This window comes from Crassostrea angulata, chromosome 3 (genome assembly GCF_025612915.1).
Source record: "Crassostrea angulata isolate pt1a10 chromosome 3, ASM2561291v2, whole genome shotgun sequence".
In the NCBI taxonomy this organism is placed as follows: Eukaryota; Metazoa; Mollusca; class Bivalvia; order Ostreida; family Ostreidae; genus Magallana; species Magallana angulata.
This window is the reverse complement of record NC_069113.1, coordinates 41,548,537-41,572,220: the sequence shown is the minus strand read 5'-3', so window position 1 is coordinate 41,572,220 and position 23,684 is coordinate 41,548,537. Positions and strand designations below refer to the sequence as shown.

The 23,684-nt window shown below is 33.7% G+C and overlaps 3 protein-coding genes across 5 annotated transcripts; 2 read left to right on the top strand and 1 right to left on the bottom strand.

Annotated features, from left to right (window-relative positions):
- The first annotated feature begins 7 nt into the window (after positions 1–7).
- On the top strand, positions 8–3,978 carry LOC128176135 (mitochondrial import inner membrane translocase subunit Tim9-like). Of its 2 annotated transcripts, none has more exons than XM_052842214.1 (4): positions 8–91; positions 1,312–1,377; positions 1,604–1,699; positions 2,028–3,978. In XM_052842214.1, the coding sequence occupies exons 2-4, from the start codon at positions 1,327–1,329 to the stop codon at positions 2,154–2,156; spliced, it is 276 nt and encodes a 91-aa protein (XP_052698174.1). In that variant the 5' UTR covers positions 8–91; positions 1,312–1,326; the 3' UTR covers positions 2,157–3,978. The 2 variants fall into 2 exon arrangements, with proteins under 2 accessions (XP_052698174.1, XP_052698175.1); XM_052842215.1 differs by lacking the exon at positions 8–91 and adding an exon at positions 101–173.
- LOC128176133 (acetyl-coenzyme A synthetase 2-like, mitochondrial) lies at positions 3,761–15,234 on the bottom strand. The gene is made up of 13 exons (XM_052842211.1): positions 14,768–15,234; positions 11,648–11,744; positions 10,702–10,901; positions 10,053–10,225; positions 9,358–9,510; positions 8,918–9,069; positions 8,685–8,818; positions 8,282–8,487; positions 7,748–7,874; positions 7,396–7,523; positions 6,329–6,392; positions 5,952–6,073; positions 3,761–5,681 (listed from the first exon to the last, which is right to left on the bottom strand). The coding sequence occupies exons 1-13, from the start codon at positions 15,087–15,089 to the stop codon at positions 5,511–5,513; spliced, it is 2,049 nt and encodes a 682-aa protein (XP_052698171.1). The 5' UTR covers positions 15,090–15,234; the 3' UTR covers positions 3,761–5,510.
- Positions 15,235–15,332: 98 nt separating this feature from the next.
- Positions 15,333–22,392, top strand: LOC128176134 (uncharacterized). Of its 2 annotated transcripts, XM_052842212.1 has the most exons (7): positions 15,333–15,838; positions 16,171–16,360; positions 17,471–17,491; positions 18,300–18,499; positions 20,095–20,254; positions 20,588–20,733; positions 21,774–22,392. In XM_052842212.1, the coding sequence occupies exons 1-7, from the start codon at positions 15,435–15,437 to the stop codon at positions 22,009–22,011; spliced, it is 1,359 nt and encodes a 452-aa protein (XP_052698172.1). In that variant the 5' UTR covers positions 15,333–15,434; the 3' UTR covers positions 22,012–22,392. The 2 variants fall into 2 exon arrangements, with proteins under 2 accessions (XP_052698172.1, XP_052698173.1); XM_052842213.1 differs by lacking the exon at positions 17,471–17,491 and having other exon boundaries at positions 15,334–15,838; positions 21,774–22,389.
- The last annotated feature ends 1,292 nt before the right edge of the window (positions 22,393–23,684 follow it).

The following is a 23,684-nucleotide window of genomic DNA, read 5'->3' as shown; positions in this document are numbered from 1 at the left end:
AGACATCGTGTAATCAAAACTTGGATGTCTATCATCACTTTCGGCAGAAGTTGTATTTGTCGAAACTTGTCAAGATTACCCACGTGGGAAGGTAAACAAACCCTTGCTGAATATGAAAATTGTTCTCAGACACAATTAAAAAATAATTTTATCATGTTACGTTAATTAGCAAGGTAAAATATGTGAATATTTGGAGACACGGCCAAATTTTCAGTATAGTTCATTCATTTCGAATTTGTTCTGTTATTTCAAGGTTGCAGCATGTACTATTTTAAGTGCTTAAATCATATGATACCTCACTGTACGAGGCTTAACACGAGCTGGCACCGTGTTTTGTTTTTATTTTTGCGACATCAATACTGTCTTTGTAATTAGTTAATCCATTCATTCTTTCTTCATAGTGTTGATATCATACAAGGACTGTATTCAGCATGTTTACATTTTCATGACATAAATAGAGTACTGGCGTGCGACCAGTTCTCGCCGAGTACCATTTCTCGCCAGTACATTGTGACATCATTTTTGTCTATAGTTTTATATGTTGATAAAATGACGTCACAATGTACTGTCGAGAAATGGTACCTGGCGAGAACTGGTCGCACGCCAGTAGTCATTTATCATTTAGGGTCAGGAATATGACACTCAGACAAGTTTGATTGCTAGCATCAGATAGATTGGTAGAATATCTGACAAGAGAATCCGATCATTCAGGGGGCACATATTTATAGCCCAGTGTGCATGGTCCATCATTATGTCTCTCATCCTATTAAATTTATATGCAGGAGTACCCAAGGCTCAGATTTGAATCCCAGACTGGTCTGCCATTAAATCTCTCATCCTGATACAAATGCTAAGCTGTACATATTTATATATATATATATATATACATGTACAAACAAGTTTCATCTGAAATCAGAATTGCATGGTATCTTGCCAGTGTTTAAAAAGTATCATTAAGATTAATGAATGATGAATGAATCTTAAAAATTTAGTGAACAAACATTCCGAGTCTATTGCATACACAATGCATGTCCCTGTCAACACCCCCCCCCCCCCCCCATGTTGAATCATGTGCTAAATTATTATAATGGTATGTCACTCCTACATATTGTAAATTGAGAGCATCACTGATCTATCTCTGATCATCGTCAGAAACCCACAGTTAGTCTCACTTCTCTTACCTAAGAGAAAAGAGAAGCAAGACTGGGTTTCAAACGATGGGATCTTATTTACTCAGGTCATAGAAATTTAAAATCTCATTACAGAACGTTACATGTTATACGTTGAATAAAGAATTCTTCTTTATTTTAGTGAAACAAACACAGTATGGCAACCCCAAATTTACAAGAAATAGATCCAGAGGCAGCAGTTAAACAGGTTATTCTTAAAATCTACAATATTGAGAACAAAAAAATAAACCATTTATTGCTCTCAGAATGATGCATTGATACTGCAAATTCAATAATGCATCAAAACAGCATTTTTTTGGCAATTTAAAACAATATTGATTATTGCAGTATTAAAGCTGTACTTATATACCTTAGAAATATGGTATGCATTTTTCAAGACAAGTTTTGATTCTTATTTCTATTTCATGCATCAGTTTAAAGAGTTCATTGGAGCATACAACAAAATCACTCAGATGTGTTTCAAAGACTGTGTTCATGATTTTACCACAAGGAAAATTTCTAATGCAGAGGTTTGTACTTGAATAATTCATTGATACTTATATAGACACATGCATTCTAACAGAAAATTCCAATTATTTTTAAAAATCTTAAAAGGTTTGATAAAAACTAAAATATATGGTGGCTCTTTTGAAATATTTCTTTATTTACATTAACGTAAGTGATTTAGATTATTTAAAAAAGAATTTTTTTGGCTAGAAAATATTAATATTTGGATAGAGTAAAGTATTTATTTGCTCTTGACTTCAAGGAAATGCTTAAAATTTCTCTATACCTACCACACATTTTATGTGGTATTGATAATGTTTTTTCTAGCATCATTTCATATTTCTTTTTCAGAATAGCTGCTCCATTAACTGCTTAGAGAAGTATTTAAAGTCCACACAAAGGATATCAACCAGGTTTCAGGAGCACCATCTACAGTACACAGACGACTCTCCATACAAAGCAATGGCAGGCAAAAGTTGATGATAAGTTTTAATATATAGGAGGACTTCATAACGAATTGACAGAATATTAGTTTGTGTGAAACCCATGTGATGGGTTATTGTAACAGTATCCATTGTGTATTATGCAATGTTTTGCCGAGATATCGAGACTGGAGAGATCTGTTACCATATATGCATGTATTAATGTGTCAACTGAGTAGATAAAATAATATACACTCATGATGAAATACACAATCATGATTGTTTTAAAAGTGTTAATGGTTAAAAAGCACCATCAGTACAAAAGAATACATCATACTGAATACAAATTGTGATAAATGGAAAATGTAAATTGATTGTACCGGTACATTATTTTGTAGTTGATCAAATGTTCACTTCGAATACAACAAAATGTCAAGTTTTCTTGTTTGCTTATTATTCACATGAATTCCACTTGGAAATCAGACTTTGATTATGTAATATCAACTGAAACATGAAATAAAATTCCCATAAACCATTTACCGGTAAACAGTCATATGATAGTGCAATGAAAACTGCATCATCTGAACCTACAGATTTTCTATCCATTACACTGCTTTCAACCCGGTTGAAAGCAGTGTAACGGATAGAAAATCTGTGGGTTCTCGGGATGTGAAAACTGCTTCCGGGTAATTTTCATGAAAACTTTTTCAGATAACGAGGCTGAATTAACCCATGCTTTTTATAAACAAGAGCTTATTTGCTATGTTGGTATAACTTGCATGTATGTGATTATGGTTGATCTTTATAGGGTAGCATTATATTTGGGAGGCTGCTGAGGCCCATGCACGGACCTCATGATAATATTGCCCTGGTTTGTAGGTGACTTATTGCAATTAGTCTCTCCAATATCAAAATCACATGTTCAGAATATATTTTATGTTCCCTGACCCAATCTGGATTAAGTTTCTTTCATATAATTTGAATGGATAATGGATGTGCAGTAACCTTTATTCAGATAAAAAAATAAAAGGTCAAATCACATTTCTCTGTAAATCCCTGTTCAAAGCATATTTCCCCTACCCATTGTCTCATCTGGCTTATACTTCATCCATTGAAAGTTGCTTGTATATAAAAATGTGCAGTGATATTGGTCAAAAGTCAAGCTAGGTCATAGTAGATCTCTTCATAAAGTACCGGGGTATATGTCCAGAGCATATTTTCACAAAGATATAAATTGTCTAAAATGTATTTTCTCTCTTCATTGGTAAAGGTTGTGCAATAACTCTAAGTGTACTTGATTAAAGGTCAAGGTAATAATTCATCTCTTTCTAATGTGTAAACCTATAATATATTATGATCCATATTTGGCAGAAATAGGTTTTTCAACATCCAAGCGTAGTTTTGATTTAATAGAATTAGTTATGTACTCGATACAGTAGAAACAACTTCAATCAATTCTCTGGATGAAAGGTCAATGTGAAAGAGCATCATGGTGTAATTTTAATCTATCTTCAGAGCATATTTCCATGGTCTTTAGTAAATTTTACTAGAATTAAAATCCTCCGAGTTGGTCACTATTTTCCCGACACCTAGTTTTTTATGAAAAACTAATAAATTCCCAAGTGAAATCATCTTTGCGAAAAAAGGAAATAAATGCACACGTATATTTTGCCTTGGATATATTTATCTATGATAAATAAATGACAAACTACATTCTATTATATATGTGTAGCCACAAAAACAATTATACAATGTAATTCATGTGACGTAATATACCAGTACATGTACATGTGATTATAGTCATTATACAGACTTCTATTAAAAAAAATACATCTGTTGCAGCTGATATTGATAGAACACATTATCTGATTGACCTAAAACACATTATCTGATTGACCTAAAAATAAAAACATTACATGTGTTATTCAAAAATGTTTCATAAAATATGCAAACCCTCTATTTTGGTATTTTAAAGTATAAAACTGGAAAAAAACATGCACTTTGGTAAAAAATAAAATCTATATTCAATTGAATATTATCGTTAAAAAATCCTGGTTGTAATGCAAGTACCAGTATACACGGTGTATAATGGCCAATTATATTACACAGAGCCAAGTTTACATGTCTTTAACATATATATGCAGTATACATGTGCTTAAAAAAAAAAAGGTTTTTATAATCATCAACCTTAAATGTTTCTTCATATAAAGTCCTAAAAGACCAAATCACACAAATTTGTTGGAAATTAATTAACATAATCAAAATTCAATGAATACAAAAGGCAAACTGATAAAACTGTATAGCTCTGTTGGTATTGTAAGAATTGGGTATGACTAGATGAATGACAATATTATCTATCAAAATTGATCAATTTATAAAAATAACAATGTATAAAATCTTAACAACAATTGATATATGATTGTATGCATAAAATCAGCAATTAACAACAATTGAATTTCCTACTGATCCAGGGGTACTTAATTATCTGCCCTCTTCTTTCTATCTTGGCTAAATCTTTTTGGGGGTTTTAAATACATAATATGCCTGCCCACTGACTCATAGAAATTGAGAGAGCAAATAATCAATTTTTAGGTGATCTTATAATTTAATTTTACAAGAAACACTAGATAACTGATGACCTTTGTAAAATTACAACACATGTAAAAGAAAATAATTACTATGTACTGTAATATACATAACAGTTAAAATACATAATGTATAAAGAACTACTGAGAAGGAAAAAAATTACAAAGGGGTTGCATAGTTTATATCGTTAATTCTTAAGGCAATTCACTACTTAATATACTTTTCAATGTTAAAACTAATTTTTTTACAGGAATATTCGTAATAAATACACCGTATTTGCAACCGAACATTTACTTGTTTAATACACGCGATAGATTCTCACAGATATTTCAGAATTAAAGAAAAATAAAATAATGAATTTACATTCATTCCATGAATAAATGCAAGTTTCACATACTTTTCTTATATTTTTTAATCAATTCCAAATTATCCAATCTCAGAGCTAGCATATACAACAATTTCTTGGTACATTGTATGTTTCAATCTTACAACCTGGTAGAAGTACGGTACTAAGCAACAAGGTACTGATGCAAACTTACAATTGCAGAAAACTAAAGGTATAAAATTACAGGTCCTGAGGGCATGTTGAAACTAGATTTTACCTGTATTTAGAATATTTGGAATTGAGCCTTTCAATTATAAATAAAGTTTACTGTATGTCAAAATATATTGCAAGAAAGAGGGTGTGGTAATTAAGGTACATTCACATTCACTGGATTAATACTGTTATTTTTTCACCTGTCAATAAAAGACCCACACCAATGTCTCTACTTGAAATAAAAAAACAAAGAGTTAAATTGGATGGAACAAATTGGTCATTGCTTGGCTATTGCTTCTTTCCATAGACCTCCTCATGCTTTTCCACGATGGCATCCACAACTGATGGATCAAAAAGTGTGGATGTATCCCCAAGTTCATCAGGTTTATTTGCTGCCACTTTCCGTAGAATTCTCCTCATTATTTTACCAGATCTTGTTTTGGGAAGTCCAGGAGCAAACTTAAAATCAAAGAATAAATTATGCTTGAAAATTTCAAACGAGATATTATCATTATACAATACATCAATTTAATTTGGTTCAAGCAAGTAAGTAAGAAGAAAAATGTTTTATACTATAATCATAATACCCATTACCAAACCTTATCCCACTTGCCTATAGATTGATTAAATAACAAATTTGGTTTTTTAATACATCAAAAGCACAAATTACATGTACACGTAAATTCAAAACAACAGCAATTAGCTTGGAAGCCATGTCAATAATCATACCAGAATCATATCAGGCTGAGCAAACGAGGATATCCTTGTTTTCACCATGCCCCTCAGCTCATTAGCAAGCTTGTCTAGAGGCATGTCATGTTCCCCTTTCAGGACCACAAATGCATAAATACCTACAAAAAGACCAACAACAGAAATAATTCAGCTCTTCTAAGTAATAAATACATTCGTTCTCAAGTATCTGAACTATTAGTGACAAAAAATTAATTCACCAATTTGTGAATGAAATTAAAACAAACTCTACATCAAATTCATTAAACATGAAATGCCAACTTTCTACATTGAAGAATTAAGGCATATATGATATTAAATATATGAAACATGATATTGTTTAAAATTTGTTCCCTTGGGGGAGAGGAGTGTCTTACCCTCTCCTTTGATGTCATGGGGATATCCCACAACAGCTGATTCTGCAACCTCTTCTTGGTCATCCTGCAAAAATAGATCAACCCAATGACAACCTGATTAAATGACATGTAAGTTGTTCTGATATGCTGCAGCTCTCAAACCTCTAAATTAACTCACTTTGAGGTCACAGCCAAACGACCCAAATATCTAACATTTATAAAAACATGTATAAAGACCATAACTTTTTCAACCAATATTAAAATTTGTGCTTCTGAAATCTGTCATGAGAAGTAACAATAACAACAAAATAACTGTATCTGTAATGCATTCCAAGTCAGTGGAGTTTTTAAATGTCAGCATAAATGAACACCCACATATTAAGCACATGCTGCATAAAACATATCGTTTCCTGATGATTTTTTACTGATACTGGTCCATGTATAAGTACAATTACTATAGAAGTCTTATTGTGGTATACTGTTAATCTAGCAGGCAGGCAGATTTGCATTGAACACAACTTTAGGGATTGTTTATGAATCAAGTGTTGAAATGAAAATTTAAGTGACTCTCTGTTACCAATAATACTTTGTACTTTGATCAAACTTCAACATACATTGTATTTCCATTACTTTCAATCATATTTAATGTTAAACTTCCAAGAACATCTTCATCTTGAACATAATGCTTACAAGTACATCTTAACTATTATTCTTACCAGTACATCTTTACTGTTTCACTTACCAGTGCATCTTCACCATAAACATTACACTTACTAGTAAATCTTTACTCTTATAATTACAGTACATCTTTTCTCTTACACTTACCAGTACTTCTTTACACTTACCATTACATCTTTACTCTTACCAGTACATCTCTTGCCAGTACATCTTTACAATTACCAGTACATCTTTACTCTTACACTTACCAGTACATCTTTACTCTCACCAGTACATCTTTACACTTACCATTACATCTTTACACTTACCAGTACATCTTTAGTTCTTTACTCTACACTTACCATTACATCTTTACTCTTACACTTACCACATCTTTACATTTACCATTACATCTTTACTCTTACACTTACCAGTACATCTTCAATCTCTGCTGTCCCCAGTCTGTGGCCGCTAACATTTAGAACATCATCCATTCTCCCGGTGATCTGGTAGTATCCACTCTTTGTCCTTCTGGCTCCATCCCCACTGAAGTAGTACCCTTAAATAATATTCAAAGCCATTATTACTGACTTTGAAGTTGATACATATCATCAGCTAGATTTCTGCACGTCAACAGTACATGTACTCATAATGTTATAATATCTGTACCATTTATGGTCATTAAATATCAATATCATGAAAGTTAAATAAAAGTTTGTGTTTATGCTCGTAAGGTGAGAATGTGAAGAGAAGAAATGCTTACACAGAGCAAGTTGCACATACCTGGGTATGGAGTGTAGTAGGTGTTCAGAAACCTTTGGTGGTCTCCGTAAATTGTGCGGGCCATCCCAGGCCACACTGATTTAATACATAGAGCCCCCTTGACATCATTTCCTGTCACTTCTTCTCCCTACCAAAATAATAAATACCAATTTATATACTGCAAGTACCTTGTACATGTACTTATAGTATCATTAAAAGTCAAAAATGATTTCCAAGGAAAAACAAGTTTTGAAAAATTGATATTGTAAAAATTGATTAGTTTAAGGAAAAATTAATAAAAAACAAAACATATCACACTTTAAGGCATAAATCCAAATATCAAGCTAACCCAAATCTCTACCTAAAATGGTTTCTGGTGAGAATTATCAAGGCTGGCAAAGTTCTAATTAACCTTGTCCTTTTCTAACACTCGAACATGATGCCACCAAAGTTATGACCTTACAAAAAGCTTTTGTTATTATGACATTCTTTAGACCCTTAAGGCCTATATATCCAACAATATTAACATACAATGCTAAAGAATTAAATTTCTACCTTTTGATCGACCAGTGCAGGAGCAATTCCATAGAAAGGTCTCATTGGCATGCCTGGTAAAATGGGCGCCCCTTCCTCTGAGGGGCGAGGTGTAATACAGATTCCCCCAGTCTCTGTCTGCCACCAAGTGTCTATCACATCACACCGCCCACCGCCTACCACATCCCTGTACCACTCAAATGCTTCACGGTTCAGCGGTTCCCCAACTGAAAATACAAATTTGCTGCATAATATATCAAAACCACAATCGTTATTAAATAGGTTATGAATTATGAAATTAATTTTTTAAAAATACAATCACAAGAATTTACATTGCAAGTATTTTATATAGAAGACAAAATTGAAAGTACTGGAATAAAGTACTGATTTAAAAAGAAAAGTTAACCGGATTATCTCCCCTTACCACATCCAAGCTTTCTTAATGAAGACCTGTCATACTTGGTCACAAAGTTATCTCCCTCCTTTAGGAGCATGCGGAGAGCGGTGGGGGACAGGTACATGTGTTCCAGCTTCAGTCGCTCTGTCATCTCCCAATATCTGCCTTTAAAATGTTAAGAAACCTTTGTAATAAACCTTTATTGGACACATGCATGTATGACCCTTGAATGTATTATGTTTGAATGTTTTTTTGTTAACTTGCCTGCATCTGGATAGATAGGATTACTTTCAAATAGAACTGTAGTAGCTCCATTGAGGAGCGGACCATAGACCACATAACTGTGTCCAGTGATCCAACCAATGTCAGCCACACATCCAAACCTCTCACCGACCTTGTAGTCAAACACATGCTGCCAATATCAAAGGAATGGTGGATTATACACTGAAATCAATATGAGAGAGAGAGAGAGAGAGAGAGAGAGAGAGAGAGAGAGAGAGAGAGAGAGAGACACACACACACACACACACACACAGACAGGGATGATTAGTAAAAAGTTGTTCATCATTGCATAGCTTTTCAAATTCTTGTTCAATAAAAAAAGGTTAATTCCTCAACTGTATCTGAAAATAAGCAACATAACCTTGATCACAGCGCATTGACAATGGACATGCAAACAAACTCCAAATATTTGACTCACCTTCTGGGTCATCATAGCATACAGCAGATAGCCCGCAGTGGAGTGGGCGATTCCTTTAGGTTTTCCTGTAGAGCCCGAGGTGTACAGCATGAACAAAAAGTCTTCACTTTCCATCAACTCCGGATCACAGACATCGGACTCTTTTGCCATTTCCTTTGGAAATTACACACATACACTGTATATGTAGATACACTGTAAATCATTTGTACATTTGTTTGTCTTTAATCAATACATATAACATCACATATCATGAATATCCTAGGTAACTACAGTTATATTTATTTCCTTTTTATTCATTATTGGTTTAAGGTGGAATAATACATCGTCACAAAATGGCTGACCTCTGATCGAAACAACATTTCGTTGTATTAAAAGGATTTTACTGACGGCATTATGTACCTTACTTCATAGCCAGGTGGTTAAAGTGTTGGACTTGTAATCCGTTCGAATCCATTGGGGGCTTTTGCTGTTACTTACTGAATTGAATTTTTTAGATATTCATTTTTTATCCCCAACTGCAAATTTTTCGCTTATTTGACATATGTACAGTTTATTTATCATAATATCTTTCATATTCAAACAATTTACTGTTAATTCGAGTGACTTTTTCCAGGTGTGTTATTCCACCTTAATATCAAAGTTATTTATCAAAGCAAAACACAAAAAAGTATAATTAGTAACATCAGGATAATTACATCATCCAGTGAGAAGTCGTTTTTCCCTCGGGTTCCCATCCCTGTTCTTCGGTAGACAAAGACTCTCTTCACTGAGGGGCACTTGGATACCGATTCATCTACAACCTTCTTCAGGGGAATCTTGCGACCACCCCTCACACCCTCGTCAGCTGTTATGACTGTTTCTGCTTTTGCTTCAATATCAAAAGAAAATACATGTACATTACCATATGTAATAATTGGATAAATTTTTGCTGGGCCATAAATGAAGTTGATCCTGTGAGAGACTCTTGTATGCTATCTGATATCTAAATATACATGTACCATTATTGTATCAAAGATGTTCTAAATCCTAGTTTACGTTTCAAAATGAGAAATAAGCCATACAAAGAAATGGGGACAGGAAATACACTGTACACCAGTACCGGTAATTATTTTTTCTCTACAGTTTTTGTGATTTTATTAAGTTTCATTTTTTTTTTGGGGGGGGGGGGGGGCAAATTATTAAATAAGTGGATAAAAAGGATAATATAATATTCATATTTGTTGTGACTGATTTTTTTTGTGTGCCTGAGATGATACTGCAAAATTTTTAAAAAATATATAGCACCCCGGAAAAATCCAGATTTACAGTAAGCTTTATATATAATATATGGTTAATATTTTCTACCATCTTCTATCCTCCCTGCCAGAGCCTCTGCACTGAACCCAGCGAATACGACACTGTGAACGGCACCAATCCTGGCACAGGCCAACATGGAGGCGATCGCCACTGGGGAGGTGGGGAGGTAGATGGCCACCCGGTCACCTTTCTTTACGCCATGCTTCTTAAGCATGTTGGAGATTCTGTTAACCATCTGTGACAGCTGTCTGTAATGGTAGAAAAATAATATAAGTTTATAGTTATCTCAAAACCATCAATTACGTATGGCCAAAATTTGAATGGCTCCTTATTAATGAATAACATGAAGGCATATGAGTTGCATATCAAAATTTTCTGACATATTAACAAAATATTCATTATAAATTTTAAATTTTTAGTCATCAAGTTAAAATCACCGCAAATAATCATAAAGGAATTATCAATATTATGTTACATAAAATGTACATTTTACACATTAATGGTAATCAAATTGGAGCTCTCTCTCTGTCTTCTTCCCCCTCCCTTCTCTCTCTCCTCTCTCTCTCTCTCTCTGGGGCGCCTGTAAAGTGCAAAACAAAATCGAAACGAAACGAAACGAAACCAAAATATATTTCAATGAATTTATTTTCACTTTTATGTAGTCAAAATTGATATTAGTTTTGTTTAAATTCCGTTTTGTTTCGATTTTTGGTTTGGTTTCGTTTTGTTTCCTTTTGTTTCGATTGGTTTCGTTTCGTTTCGATTGGTTTCGTTTGATTTCGTTTCATTTCGATTTCGTTTCGCACTTTACAGGCACCCCTCTCTCTGAAATATTTTAAATGAAATGATATTCATAATTATTAATAATTTGTGGATTTATTAATTATTTCATTTCTTAAAATTAAACATAAAGGTTTATGTTAATGTTTTATTTGAAATATATAGCCGATAAAATTTCCTATAAGCCCTCCAATAGCACACTTGTGTATGTAACCTGTATGAAACATGTTCCTCGGTTCCTGGTTCATCTTTCTCCCAAATCAGGGCGGTGGAATCCCCAAGTGTATCAAGATGTCGGTCAACACAGTTCACTTCAAATAAAAGTAATAAATTAGTTTAAATGTCAATTGACTTCATAGACAAGATTCATTTGCACTTGCATTCTTTAGTTGTGTCGTGACCCAATAGGATTAAAGTGGGAAAAAGTTTGCTTTGCAGCGAAACATCTATACAGGTTGCAGCAAAGTCCAATATCTCTAAGATAACACCAGGAAGTAAATTTGTTTTAAATCTTTACTAGCATTCTCATTCGCAGAATGAGATTTTTTTGCCTACTTTAATGGAAACAAATCTGACTTTTCTTTTCTACTCCATTTAGAAGAAAATTCATTTTCATAGTATGGTTAATACATGTATCAGACTGCTGATCTGGAAACACTTCAGCTGTAAGAAATATAGGTGAAAGGTTAGCCGCGACAAAGTTCATCCACTTGGAGCCATTTTAACAAGAGCTTGGACTTTGGGCAATACATGACAAACTCCGATTTGATGAAGGCGGGTCTACTCATGGTTAACTGTCAAGTATTAATGGTTAATAGATATGAATACATTGAACACAATGACACTTGTCCGACTTCTTCCAGGGCTGTTTTTTTCATTTGAAACAGTGTCAATGTCACACAGGGCAAGGGCTTGGTATAACTATATATCAAGCATGCATTTTAATAATTTTTGAATTATGTTTATTATTTAAACAATAATTTTCATGTGTGCAGGATACAAATTTTTGATAGGAAGAAAATTCTGCACAGCAAGAATACAGTGATCAGTTCAATTAATAACTATACTATCACAACTTTAACAATACGTAAAACATACTATAGATTCCTATTTAAACGCGACGAATTAATATCCGCGTAAAATCGCGAGAAGCGCATCTGGCGAATTTAGAATTATCACTTTTATTTTTTGGACATACGGTATATGTAAACTTCATGAAACTATGATAAAAATTCGGCATTCGCGATTTTATCTACTCACGATTTGATAGAAAACGGCTGACTCGCAGAATTAAGTATTCACATAAAATAAGGAATCTACAGTAATGACAATGATCTTTATCTCCCTCTTCCTCATAAAATGGTAGAAAAGCAAAACTTCAAGTAAGACTTCCAGGGTAAAAAAAACAGTACACCAAATCAGGCTTGGGGCGAATTACATTGTAAAGTAATGCATTACATTACCATTACTTCATGAATTTGGGCATTAAATTACCATTACCATTACTTGATTTTCTTGAAGTAATGCATTACATTACCATTACATGAGTAAAGTAATGCATTACCATTACCATTACTTTTTTTTTAAAAGTAAACCTAATAAAGAGTTTTTGCAAATGTTTCAAATATACAACACTCTTTAACATATCTACAGCTTCATGCTCAGTATCAGGTTCAAATTCAATGAATAAACAAGAGTCATTCTTTATTTGCTCAATATATAATCATATTGTGGCAATATGAACGACAAATTACATAAGTAAAATGATATTTATAGACATTTGGCATGATACAATATCAGATATGAAATAGAGACACAGGATAACATGCGTAACAAAAACAATTTATGAAATAATGTTGCGGTTTTTAAAAGCTAAATATAGATATATCCCCAGATTACACAGATCTTTATAATTTTGGACACTTGATTTTATTAATTTATAAACAGATGATTTTTCCCAGTTATATTTCTTAATATATTTTAATCGTATTTCTTTTTACGGAGGACACTTTAAGACAAAAGATTGCTGTTGCACTTATGATTGAAGTTTCAAAGGGTTCATCTTTTAAATGCATCCATCTTCCAGGCTATACTAAATAAATGTTTTGCAGGAGCAGTCAAAGCTTGGGCTGGAAAATACTGTTTGACGATCTTTATCTTAGGATATATTAAGTGCAATTATAATAGATTAAATACATAAATCTTGTATTTTCTATCAGTCCAAACTAATGTACAGTGTAATTAATATACAAGAGAGAGAGAGAGAGAGAGAGAGAGAGAGACAGAGAGAAAGAGAGAAAATAAGTAAGATTATTTTCAAATGGGTTATAATATTGGAAGTGATATTGATTTTCATCATGGATGGACAAGGCATTCATTTTGCTTTTAAAGGTGCATGTCTGTCTCCTATTCTATTGTGACATAGCGAAGGGAAGGGGATTGGGGTGTTTAGCACTTCTTATAACAATAGATTGTTTTGATACTTAGATTATCCTGGGGGCATAGTGTGTTGTTGACACATTTCTTATTGAAGTGCAAACTAATTGGAGTAAATTGTTTAAATGATTAAAAACTCTTAATAACAACACTCTTGAAAATGTTATGAAATTGTGCTGTTATCTTTAGTAATATAAACAATTCAAAAATGAATTTTAAAAACCCTTTTTTAATAAAACATGTACAATTAAAACCTTTTTTTCTTAATTAGAATTATTTCTTTCTTATTTAAAAATAAATTTAATCAAATTCAATTTCAACTATTCATTTATTCATCACATTTTTTAAAGTGAACATGCATAAATATGCATAGTAATGCAAAGTAATGCCATGTAATGCCAGCATTACACTAGATTTTGGAAAGTAATGCATTACATTAGCATTACTTGTAATGCTAATTTTGAGGCATTACACATTACTAGCATTACTTTGAAAACATGTAATGCATTGCAATGCATTACCATTACATTTAGCATTACCCCAAGCCTGCACCAAATGTATGTTACGTTTAAGACCCACATTAAATTTAATATATTAATCATGTAGGGACCAATCTTCCAAATGGGATAAAATATCCCTAACAGGTTATCATGACTCAAATGAGCTATATTTATAAGATATCCCATATAGCCACAGGCTAGGGCCTACATAAAATTTGGCGGTATATTTTGAGAATTTCCAAAATATGCTTTCAATGAGAGGGATCTGGATTGTTCACTGGAACCCAAGTATATACAAGACAGTTAAAAATTAAGCCACCATAGCCTTGGGTCATAACCTGTTTAAGATATTCTATCCCGTTTCGGATATTGGTCCCAACCTGTTAATCAAAAATTACCTGATGCATTCAACTGGCCTCCAAGGAACCACTTAATGTGTCCTTTGATAATGTCACAGTCCTTAACAGTGTCAAAATCTTTTGACCACTGCAAACGTGATCGTGCAAGGGTGCTCCAAAACTGATCAGGGTTCTCCAAACTGAACTTATAAATTTGGTCATGGCTCTGAAGTTGTGGATTATTCTTAAATTCTGGGAACTTAGTTGACAGTGGACGATGTTGCATCCAAGACGTGCATGCTGCCACCTTCAAATCATTTACACGACGCAGTCCTACAGTGCATCTCCCGATGATGGATTTGCAATGCATTGAGCTGGCCATATTTCAAACCCTCACCTCACAGCACAGCAAAGGGTCGAGATAACTATGTCACGTGACTATGCTTGACCACTGGATCTTCCAGTTCTGTTCGAATGCACATTTGGTTTGAGTTGATAATAAAGTAGAACAAGCTCAGCTGTATTCAGCTCAGTTTTGTTATGAAGTATACGTGTGTCAAGTTCAAATAACTAGAATTTGGACATTTTGACAGCAAGAGCGCAAAAGCGAAAGTAAATCACGTGATCATTTATGGTCACATGATTTCAAGATGGCAGAAGTGCAAGACATGATACAGAAAGAACACTGCCCTGTGTCCCTGTTAATAATTGTGTTTTCCTTTAGATAATGCTAAAATTTCTAGTTCTTGCAATTGGAATTGTGATCGGACTTTCTACTTCAACAATATTTACACCATTATGGCTAGACTCGATGAACAGTTCTGTGATACCTGCCAACACGACTGGAAATTCTTCAACAATTGCAATCGACAATTACGCTGTCATCTTCATCGTCAGTGTTATAAATCTACTGCTTTTATCGGTGATATTGGTATCTATTTCACTTTTAGGGAAACTTTTCAAAAGCGGCCAAGTAGTACTGAATTCTCACAAGCGGGATATGCTATGGGTAGGATTTGCTGATGCTGTGTCAACTGTATTCCTGGTATATTCAGCCAACGGGTCACGCACTCCTCCATATCTTCAAGCTCTAGCCACTAATTTTGCTATACCAGTGACATTTCTCACAAGGTAGGCTCATCATATTCTGAATATATGTGCAAGTGAATTACGTTGTTAAATTTCTTATGTAACTGTGTGTATGTGCTGCAATGCTCCTTTTAGCACTAGCAGCAGCTAGTGATGGGTTATCCCTTCAACTCAGTGGGTAAATAAACTCATAAAGGTTGTAAGTTCGAGCCAACATGTGGTAATTAGTTCATGAAACTTAATTGGAATTTAAGGCTTTGAGGATCCATATATTTTGTATCACTTTACTCTGATTATAAAACTATTCTTTTTAATATGCATTAATATTATTAATTATTTCATGTAAAATAACCCATTACTTCTTTGTTTTATAGATTTATAATTCTTCGTAAAAAAACATCTGTTAGAAAAGCAACATCTGCAGTTTTGGTGTTTTGTGCTGAACTGATTGCTCTCATACCAAGCATATTTCCTAAGCTGGAGAATAAATCTGCAAGAAAAGAAGATGGTGGAGCACCTGGCCTACCAGGGATTCTGTGGACTCTCTGCTATTTTTTTGGATTTGTAAGTTAATTATTGTAAGAGCCATTTTACTTAGGGTAGTTGTGTCAAATAGAAATTTGATGAAGGCTTGCCTATTTTATTTTTTTTAGTCATTTTTTATTGAAATCAACAAAATATGTCCATGCAATTCTGTTCTGTACCATGGGCTACATAATTTGGGCTTAATTTTTTTTAAAGATCAGTGTCATTTTTAACTTGTTTTGATCGATGCAAGAGTTAGATAATACATCATACTGAAAGTCAAGGGTTTAACAATTTTGAATTGCTCTTAATTAATGTATTAGCGACAATGTTCATGTGTTTTCAAATCTACAAACACTAATGGTCTATGCATACAAATTTTCAAGGGGAGGTGTTTAGGAAAGTACCAGGTAAATGGGGGATGTGTTCTATTATCTTCCTTCTCTGGTGCCAGAATCCACATTTACTAGTTACTTAAGTTGAAAAAGTATACAGATTTAATTGTACTTTATGTTCTTAGTTCGTTACACTCAAACGAACATAAATCATTTACCATATAAAACAACACATTATTATAGGATAGGAGGCGAAGCACTCAGATTTTATTCAACCACATTACATAAATTCTCTTTTTCTGTTTCTTATCAAATCCAATCACAGTAAATCAACTCGATCAATCAATCTCTCGTTTAACTCCATCCATATGTACAATCATCAAACTACAAAAGATAAATTATAACTTTAATACTGATAGCAAATCGATTATTACAAATAACATATTATAACAAGGGTTTGGTGGGTGGGAATATCTCTAATACGTGAACTAAGTTAAGAATCTGAGCCTTCGAATGGCTCATTTACCAAATACACGCCCTTATATAACATATCCACTCATGCGTACTAGTTACTATATAAATAGCCAATCATTGTAAAAACCAATCACCCGTACCAAAACAAACCCGCCTACTTTCCCACATGTACAAATAAAGCTCAGTACCCATGATAAATACATTTAATTTGATATTAAAAATATATAAGTCCTTTTATAATTTATAATTTTATAATAAGCAGAAGTAGAAATGTACTAGATATAATGAAGTTCATAAAAAAGTCATAACAATTACATGTTTGGAAATTTTATGCTATCAGAGAGCTGAAAATAAAGAACAGGTATGTTTACATATAGAATTTTAATCAGCAATCTTTTTAAGCATGGAGTCAGACTCTCTCTAATTTGTTTACGGTAATCTCTTCTGACCTTCAGAAGTAAACTTCTCTATTGTACTGAATTTAATCAATGTTGCATGACATTTTGCTCTTAGTTGCACATCTGTGAATAGCATTTCAATTCAGTATAATCCTATTATGATCAGATTTAATATTAGGTCATGCTGGTCATGTTAGACAGGATGACATAATATTATAAGTTCAAGAGCCACACTGGAGACTTGTATTTCTCCTGCTACTTCTTAATCATTGAATCATTTTTTTTTTAAAGATATAGTCTCATAACTGCAGCGGTGTGTGCATGCAAATTGAGTAACCTGCATTAGTGCATTATGAAAATTTCTATACACACACAGCTGCAGTTATAAGACTAACAATTATTTAATTCTTATATTTACCCTTTTTTTAACTTCATACCTTTTGCAATGTGATTTATGCCTTAAAAATCCTATTTTATTCTAAGGGTAAGTTCATAGAAATGGATGAGCCTCTGTAACAGCCACAAATGTGAACTAAAATACGGGTGTTTGCTTGTGATGTTTCCATTTACAGCGTTCAATGTTGGTGACCTCATAATATATTGAGACATTTTTACTTTTCAGTACCCTCCCTGTGTGTGTGTTACAGTTTTAATTATAACTGCAGTAGCTTTCCACACACTTAACATGCAAAAATAAATGGAATGTATATAATATTATATATTATATAAGAAAGTATGAGTTTCATTTTATGTTTTTAATTGCTTTTTTAGGTTCCACAAGCCATTGTCAATGTTGTATTTGAGAAGTCTTCCAAATCTTCCACTGCATCAAAAGACCATGCTGTTCTTGAAACAATACACATGATGTTCTGGTCCTATTTCTTCTGTCTCATTTCGTTGATATTGCTCTTTTGGACTGATCTTATTCCTGGGTTTGGTGATGCAGACTCCATTAAGTCATTTTGGAAAGGGTTAGTTTATTAGGGTCTTCCGTCTTCAGCGGAAGACCCTACTATTATTCTATTGATTCTTTTTCACTTTTCTTATTATTCTTTTTATTCTTTTTTTGTCTTAAAAATTTATGCAGGCAATTTCTCGAAGATGGCTCATTCGATTTTCTTCAAATTTTGAGGGTTGATGTGTCGGTATCTGAAGTTTGTACCGCCGTTTCAGTTTTTTTATAATCACTTCCAGTCGGAAGTTATCGTCCGTTTACGATTTTTAAAAGTCAATTTTGTCGGCTAGAGATCTAAAAAACGAATAACGATATAAGGCTGAAATTTTCAGTGAAGATAGACATCCACTTAACCTGTTGCAACATGGTCATAAAATAGTCCGCCGTCACTTCCGGTCGTCAGCGGAAGGAAAGATAAAAAATCGGTTTTTTCAACTTTTTGCTTTATATATTTTTTTCTAACGGGTTGATAGAGACTCTTTTACTGATTAAGAATATGTAAAAAAAAATTAAAATAGATTGATGCGTTCCCGAGATATTAAGCATCAAATTCCTTAAGCGAGAGTCCGATTAGCTCAGTTGTTACATTGGTGGACATGTGCCCAGGCGACCTGGGTTCAAGCCCTGGGTGCCGAAATTTTTTTTCCCTAATTTTTTTGGCGTTGATTAACAATTTAGTCTTAAAAGTGAAGGATTTTATCTCATTTACTCAAAAATCGGACGGAATACCCACTCGTTGCTCGCAACGAGAACGATCTAGTTTATATTGATATTTGCATTATTTATAGCTGTAAGTTCTCTCCAAAGTTTGGTAAAATTTCTTCACAGATTGATCAAGTTGTATTATTATCATGCGCAGATCTAGAGGGGGGGTCGGGGGGGTCCCGACCCCCCCTGGAAAATGAAAATTTATTAAATTTACATAGTAAAATTATCGCGAAAATATGCCTCGGACCCCCCCTGGCAAACACAATTATCCTTCGGACCCCCCCTGGAAAAATTTTCTGGATCCGCGCATGATTATGGATTCATTAAAAGGGACTTTTATTAGAGTGTTAATGGGTAAAGATATACCGGTAATATATATATCATAGAATTCCAACAGTACCTAATTCAGATTGGGTCAGTGTCAGAGAGGAAAACCCAGGTTTCTTCAATGTACATTTATTGTCTTTATCATTGCAATATTGGCAACTAAATGCACTGCTATGTGATTTTTTTTTCAATCCAAAAAATCTATCTAAAAAAATCTCATTGTGGAATTTGCATTATAGGGATCCACAGAGGCATCTTATTTTCTCTGCTCTCTATGACATATATATAAATGATATGTATTATTTAATATGTATTCATAGAAAGCAGAGCGGATAAGATGCCCCTGTGAGTGAACTACCGGTACGTAGAAGCTTTTGATAGATGTTACCTCCAGAAAAGTTTCAATGTAATGTTTTGATGGATCGATCCTAATAATTTGATCATAGTACTGTTAGGCTTCTCTATAGTTTTGAATCAATATATTTTATTCTTTGAATTGCATTCAATTCCTCTTGACTTTTTCGCCTGTACCACATGTGCTCAAGTTCTGCATGGTTCCTTTCCATTTTCTTGTAGGCTTCGATTTAATTTTGAGTGCTTCCTTGGTGCTACTGACTGTCCAGACCTGACTCATTTATACTCGGGGATAACCATCCTAGCCATGTTACTGACTCGCTTGTTTGTTGTGCTGTTCTTACACTTTTTAGAAGGAGCAAATTACCTCATTATTATCATGGTAAATAGCAAAGACATTCCTGGTAATATGTATTTTACTGATATCTGTATGTCATCATCTGAAATCTGACAATTAATAGATACTACTGTACAGCATGTAAACATTAAAATGACATTAATTGCAACGGATTTTCAACATTTTAATATCATAATTAATGGAGGATCTACTCTTAAATAAATTAAGTTTTATTATCAGGTCATACACTGAATTTAAGTCTACTGAAAGTATTTTAAATTTCTATTTAATTATGTCCATCATTTTATTGTTCATTTTGAATATATAGTAGCAATAAGAGAGTGTCAGAACACAATTAAAGGGCAGTAACTCTTTTAGAGCCTCCAAACCCCGTTGGTTGTGCTGTTTTGGACATTGTTTAATGAGAAGCCTTTCCGCTGGAACCCTGATGTCCATCTCTCCACATGGCTTAGCATGGCGTCTATTTGTATAATGCTGCCTGCAATTTACTGCTATAACAAAAAGTGAGTACCAATATAAGTGAATACAATATAAAAAAATTGGAATATTTTTTGTAGCTCTGCATGTTTAACGAGGCCGGGTCTAATTTGACAAAATTGTTCTGCCCTAGATTTTTGAATGAAAATTTTTACATGAATTTCTACGGATATAATTATTATTTAAAGATAAAAAAATAAAACATTTACCACATCGTTTGTTTAAGGGATCATATCAAAGTTTGTTAATTTTTAACATAGAACCCTATGGGATTTTGCTTGAAATGTATCAATCTTGCACATTTTTTACATTTTTAAAAAACTTCGGATTTCTTTTTCCGTTCTACATAATAAAGTTATTGCTAAAAGGCATCAAATGGTCAAATAAAAAAACGCTTTTACCTCCTGGTTTGTTCTAGGGGTCTTATCAAAGTTGTTTTTTTTGTATGCCCAATTTCCCAGATTTGTCGGATTATGGCTATTTTTTATTTGACGAAGGCGGAAATGGTGATTTTTATAGTATTATTAAAACATTCAGACATATTTAAGTAATAAATAAATATATAACATCACATATTTAGGGTCATTAATATAAAATACATGGTTATTGTCTTGAAATATATGAATTAATCAATATTTAGGCGGGTTAAGAAAACGTGACAGAGGGCCAGGCTTGCTGAACCCTATACACGTTTTCGACCAGAGCCCAAATACAGCTTTTACTTCCAGACATTTATGTTTATTCCACAATATAATATCAATTTTACGCATCAAACAAGCTATTTTCAACAAATTTCGCTGAATATCTGCAGTTGAAACTATCACGCCATGGCGTCAACAAAGCAAAAAGATGACGTCATAATACAAAGCAACTCTGCGCGAAAGCGTGCGTACTCGTTCTGTGCTCGGCCTCGTTAAACTCCATTGCTATTAGTTATAAATGAATAGAATAATGATTTGTTTAGTGTATCGATCATTATCTGTATACAGTGTATTTATGTATCTGATACACACTTGATTTTCATATTTTTTAAATGGCAATCCAGTTTATATCTTTATCTTCTCAGATCTGTTGAGATGCCAGAGGAGAACAAGAGGACTGAGTCCTCGTTGGAGGAGGAGCGAGGACTATTGGTCTGTTCTACAGACAGCTACCAGTCCATTGAGGCGTCCTCCGGTGTAGTCATCAACAGTGATTCTCTGAACAGCAATTACAATTTTGCAGGGTTACGTCGATCATATTCTCCACAGTTTGCTAGCTCACTAAATACTGAGGGTTCTGAGGTTGAATGGTCATTTTCATGAAATGGCTTTATGTACAGTTATTAATATATGACTTTGATGGAGATTCTATGTGTAATTAATACTCAAATTAGCTCTTATAATATTCTTTTTAATTCTTCGAGCAACAAACCAGTTTTTGACTTGTTATTATTTAGTTTTAGTGTTCAGTAGGCTAACTCTAACTCAATAACTGTTGTGAGATTGTGATTTTATTTTAATAAAAGAAAACCTTGTTACATTTATTGATGAAAAAATAATAATAAAATTGGGAGATTAATTAATATAGCACTATTATGTGTGAATTATTTGTTATAAAGGTATAACGATCATCGCAGAAAAATTACATTACCCCGGTTATGTATTTTTCTGCAATGTCGCCTCCTTTATATCCCCCAAGAATCACCAAAGAAACTTCGGTTGGGGGGGGGGGGGGGGTAGTATATCTGTGACTTCCAATTTCACTCTTCATTTCCTCATTTCCATTTCAATTTTTTACATTCTCCTCAAAAAGTGTGGGGGGGGGGGGGGATGCATCTCAAGGATAATTCAATTCTTAATATGTAAATTTTAGAAAATTTGTTGCTGCGAGAAAAAGTGGGGGGCCACTTTTCTGCTCTAAGTGAAAAATGTTGAGGAAGGAGAAAAAAATTCCTTGCTGACTTCTTCTTTTCAGTCAGTGCACGCTTTTATCAGTTGACTTTGTCTGTTGTCTAACCTCTCATGGCCAACAACAGATAACAATATCAAAGGGCGAGATGATGAAAAGTAAATGTAAATCATAGTTGGACATTTTGCACAGGTGTTTTTTTTTTTTTTGCAGTGGTTTATTTTTGCAGTGGTTTAGTTGTCTGTTACACTGTTTAGTATAGTTTATTAGCTCAAAACCACATGGTTTATAGGCATTGTATAAATACATGTAAATGCATCATCAATGCATATGTGAACAAATTTTTTGGCAGTACATAGACACATTTGCCATTATGAGATATTAACACAAATGTACAATGTAATAATTACATTAAAAAACAAGAGGCCCATGGGCCACATCGCTCACCTGAGGAACAACAGGTATGATAAAGTCAGCTTAATGGAGTCATAATACAATCTGGACAATGTACATTAATACATGTAGATCCTGTATAAATAAAATCCATTTTTCCCCCTTGGAACTCGGATAGCCCTGATTGCTGCCAATATTTACAAGAGCAGACTTTAATCACCGCTCCTGCACATATATAGGGACTCAACGTTACGCAGGCAGGGATGACCGCACACCTACGCAACTCAACAGGTAAACGTTAACGCAAGCAGAGATAACGCAAGCAGGGATGACCGCACACTTGCGCCAACAGCTCAACCTAACGCAGGCGCCGCAATCACCACCAATACAAGCAGGTATGACCGCACACTTGTATTAATGCGATACAGGGCAGAAATGACCACACATTCTGTATCGTTGGTTAGAAAAACACGAAATTTAGATAGACCAGGGATGTTAACACCCTCAATCTCTCCGTACCTGTTCAAGTTTAACCCCAAACAGTCGCTCGGTACAAAGCAATAGACACTGTCCCTATATATGTGCCGGCCTAAAATAATTCATAGTATCTAAAAATTGGAAATCAAAAATAAACAAACTAATCCAGCCTAACCCAAAACTACTTATGCAAAACAACTTATATACATTGAATATT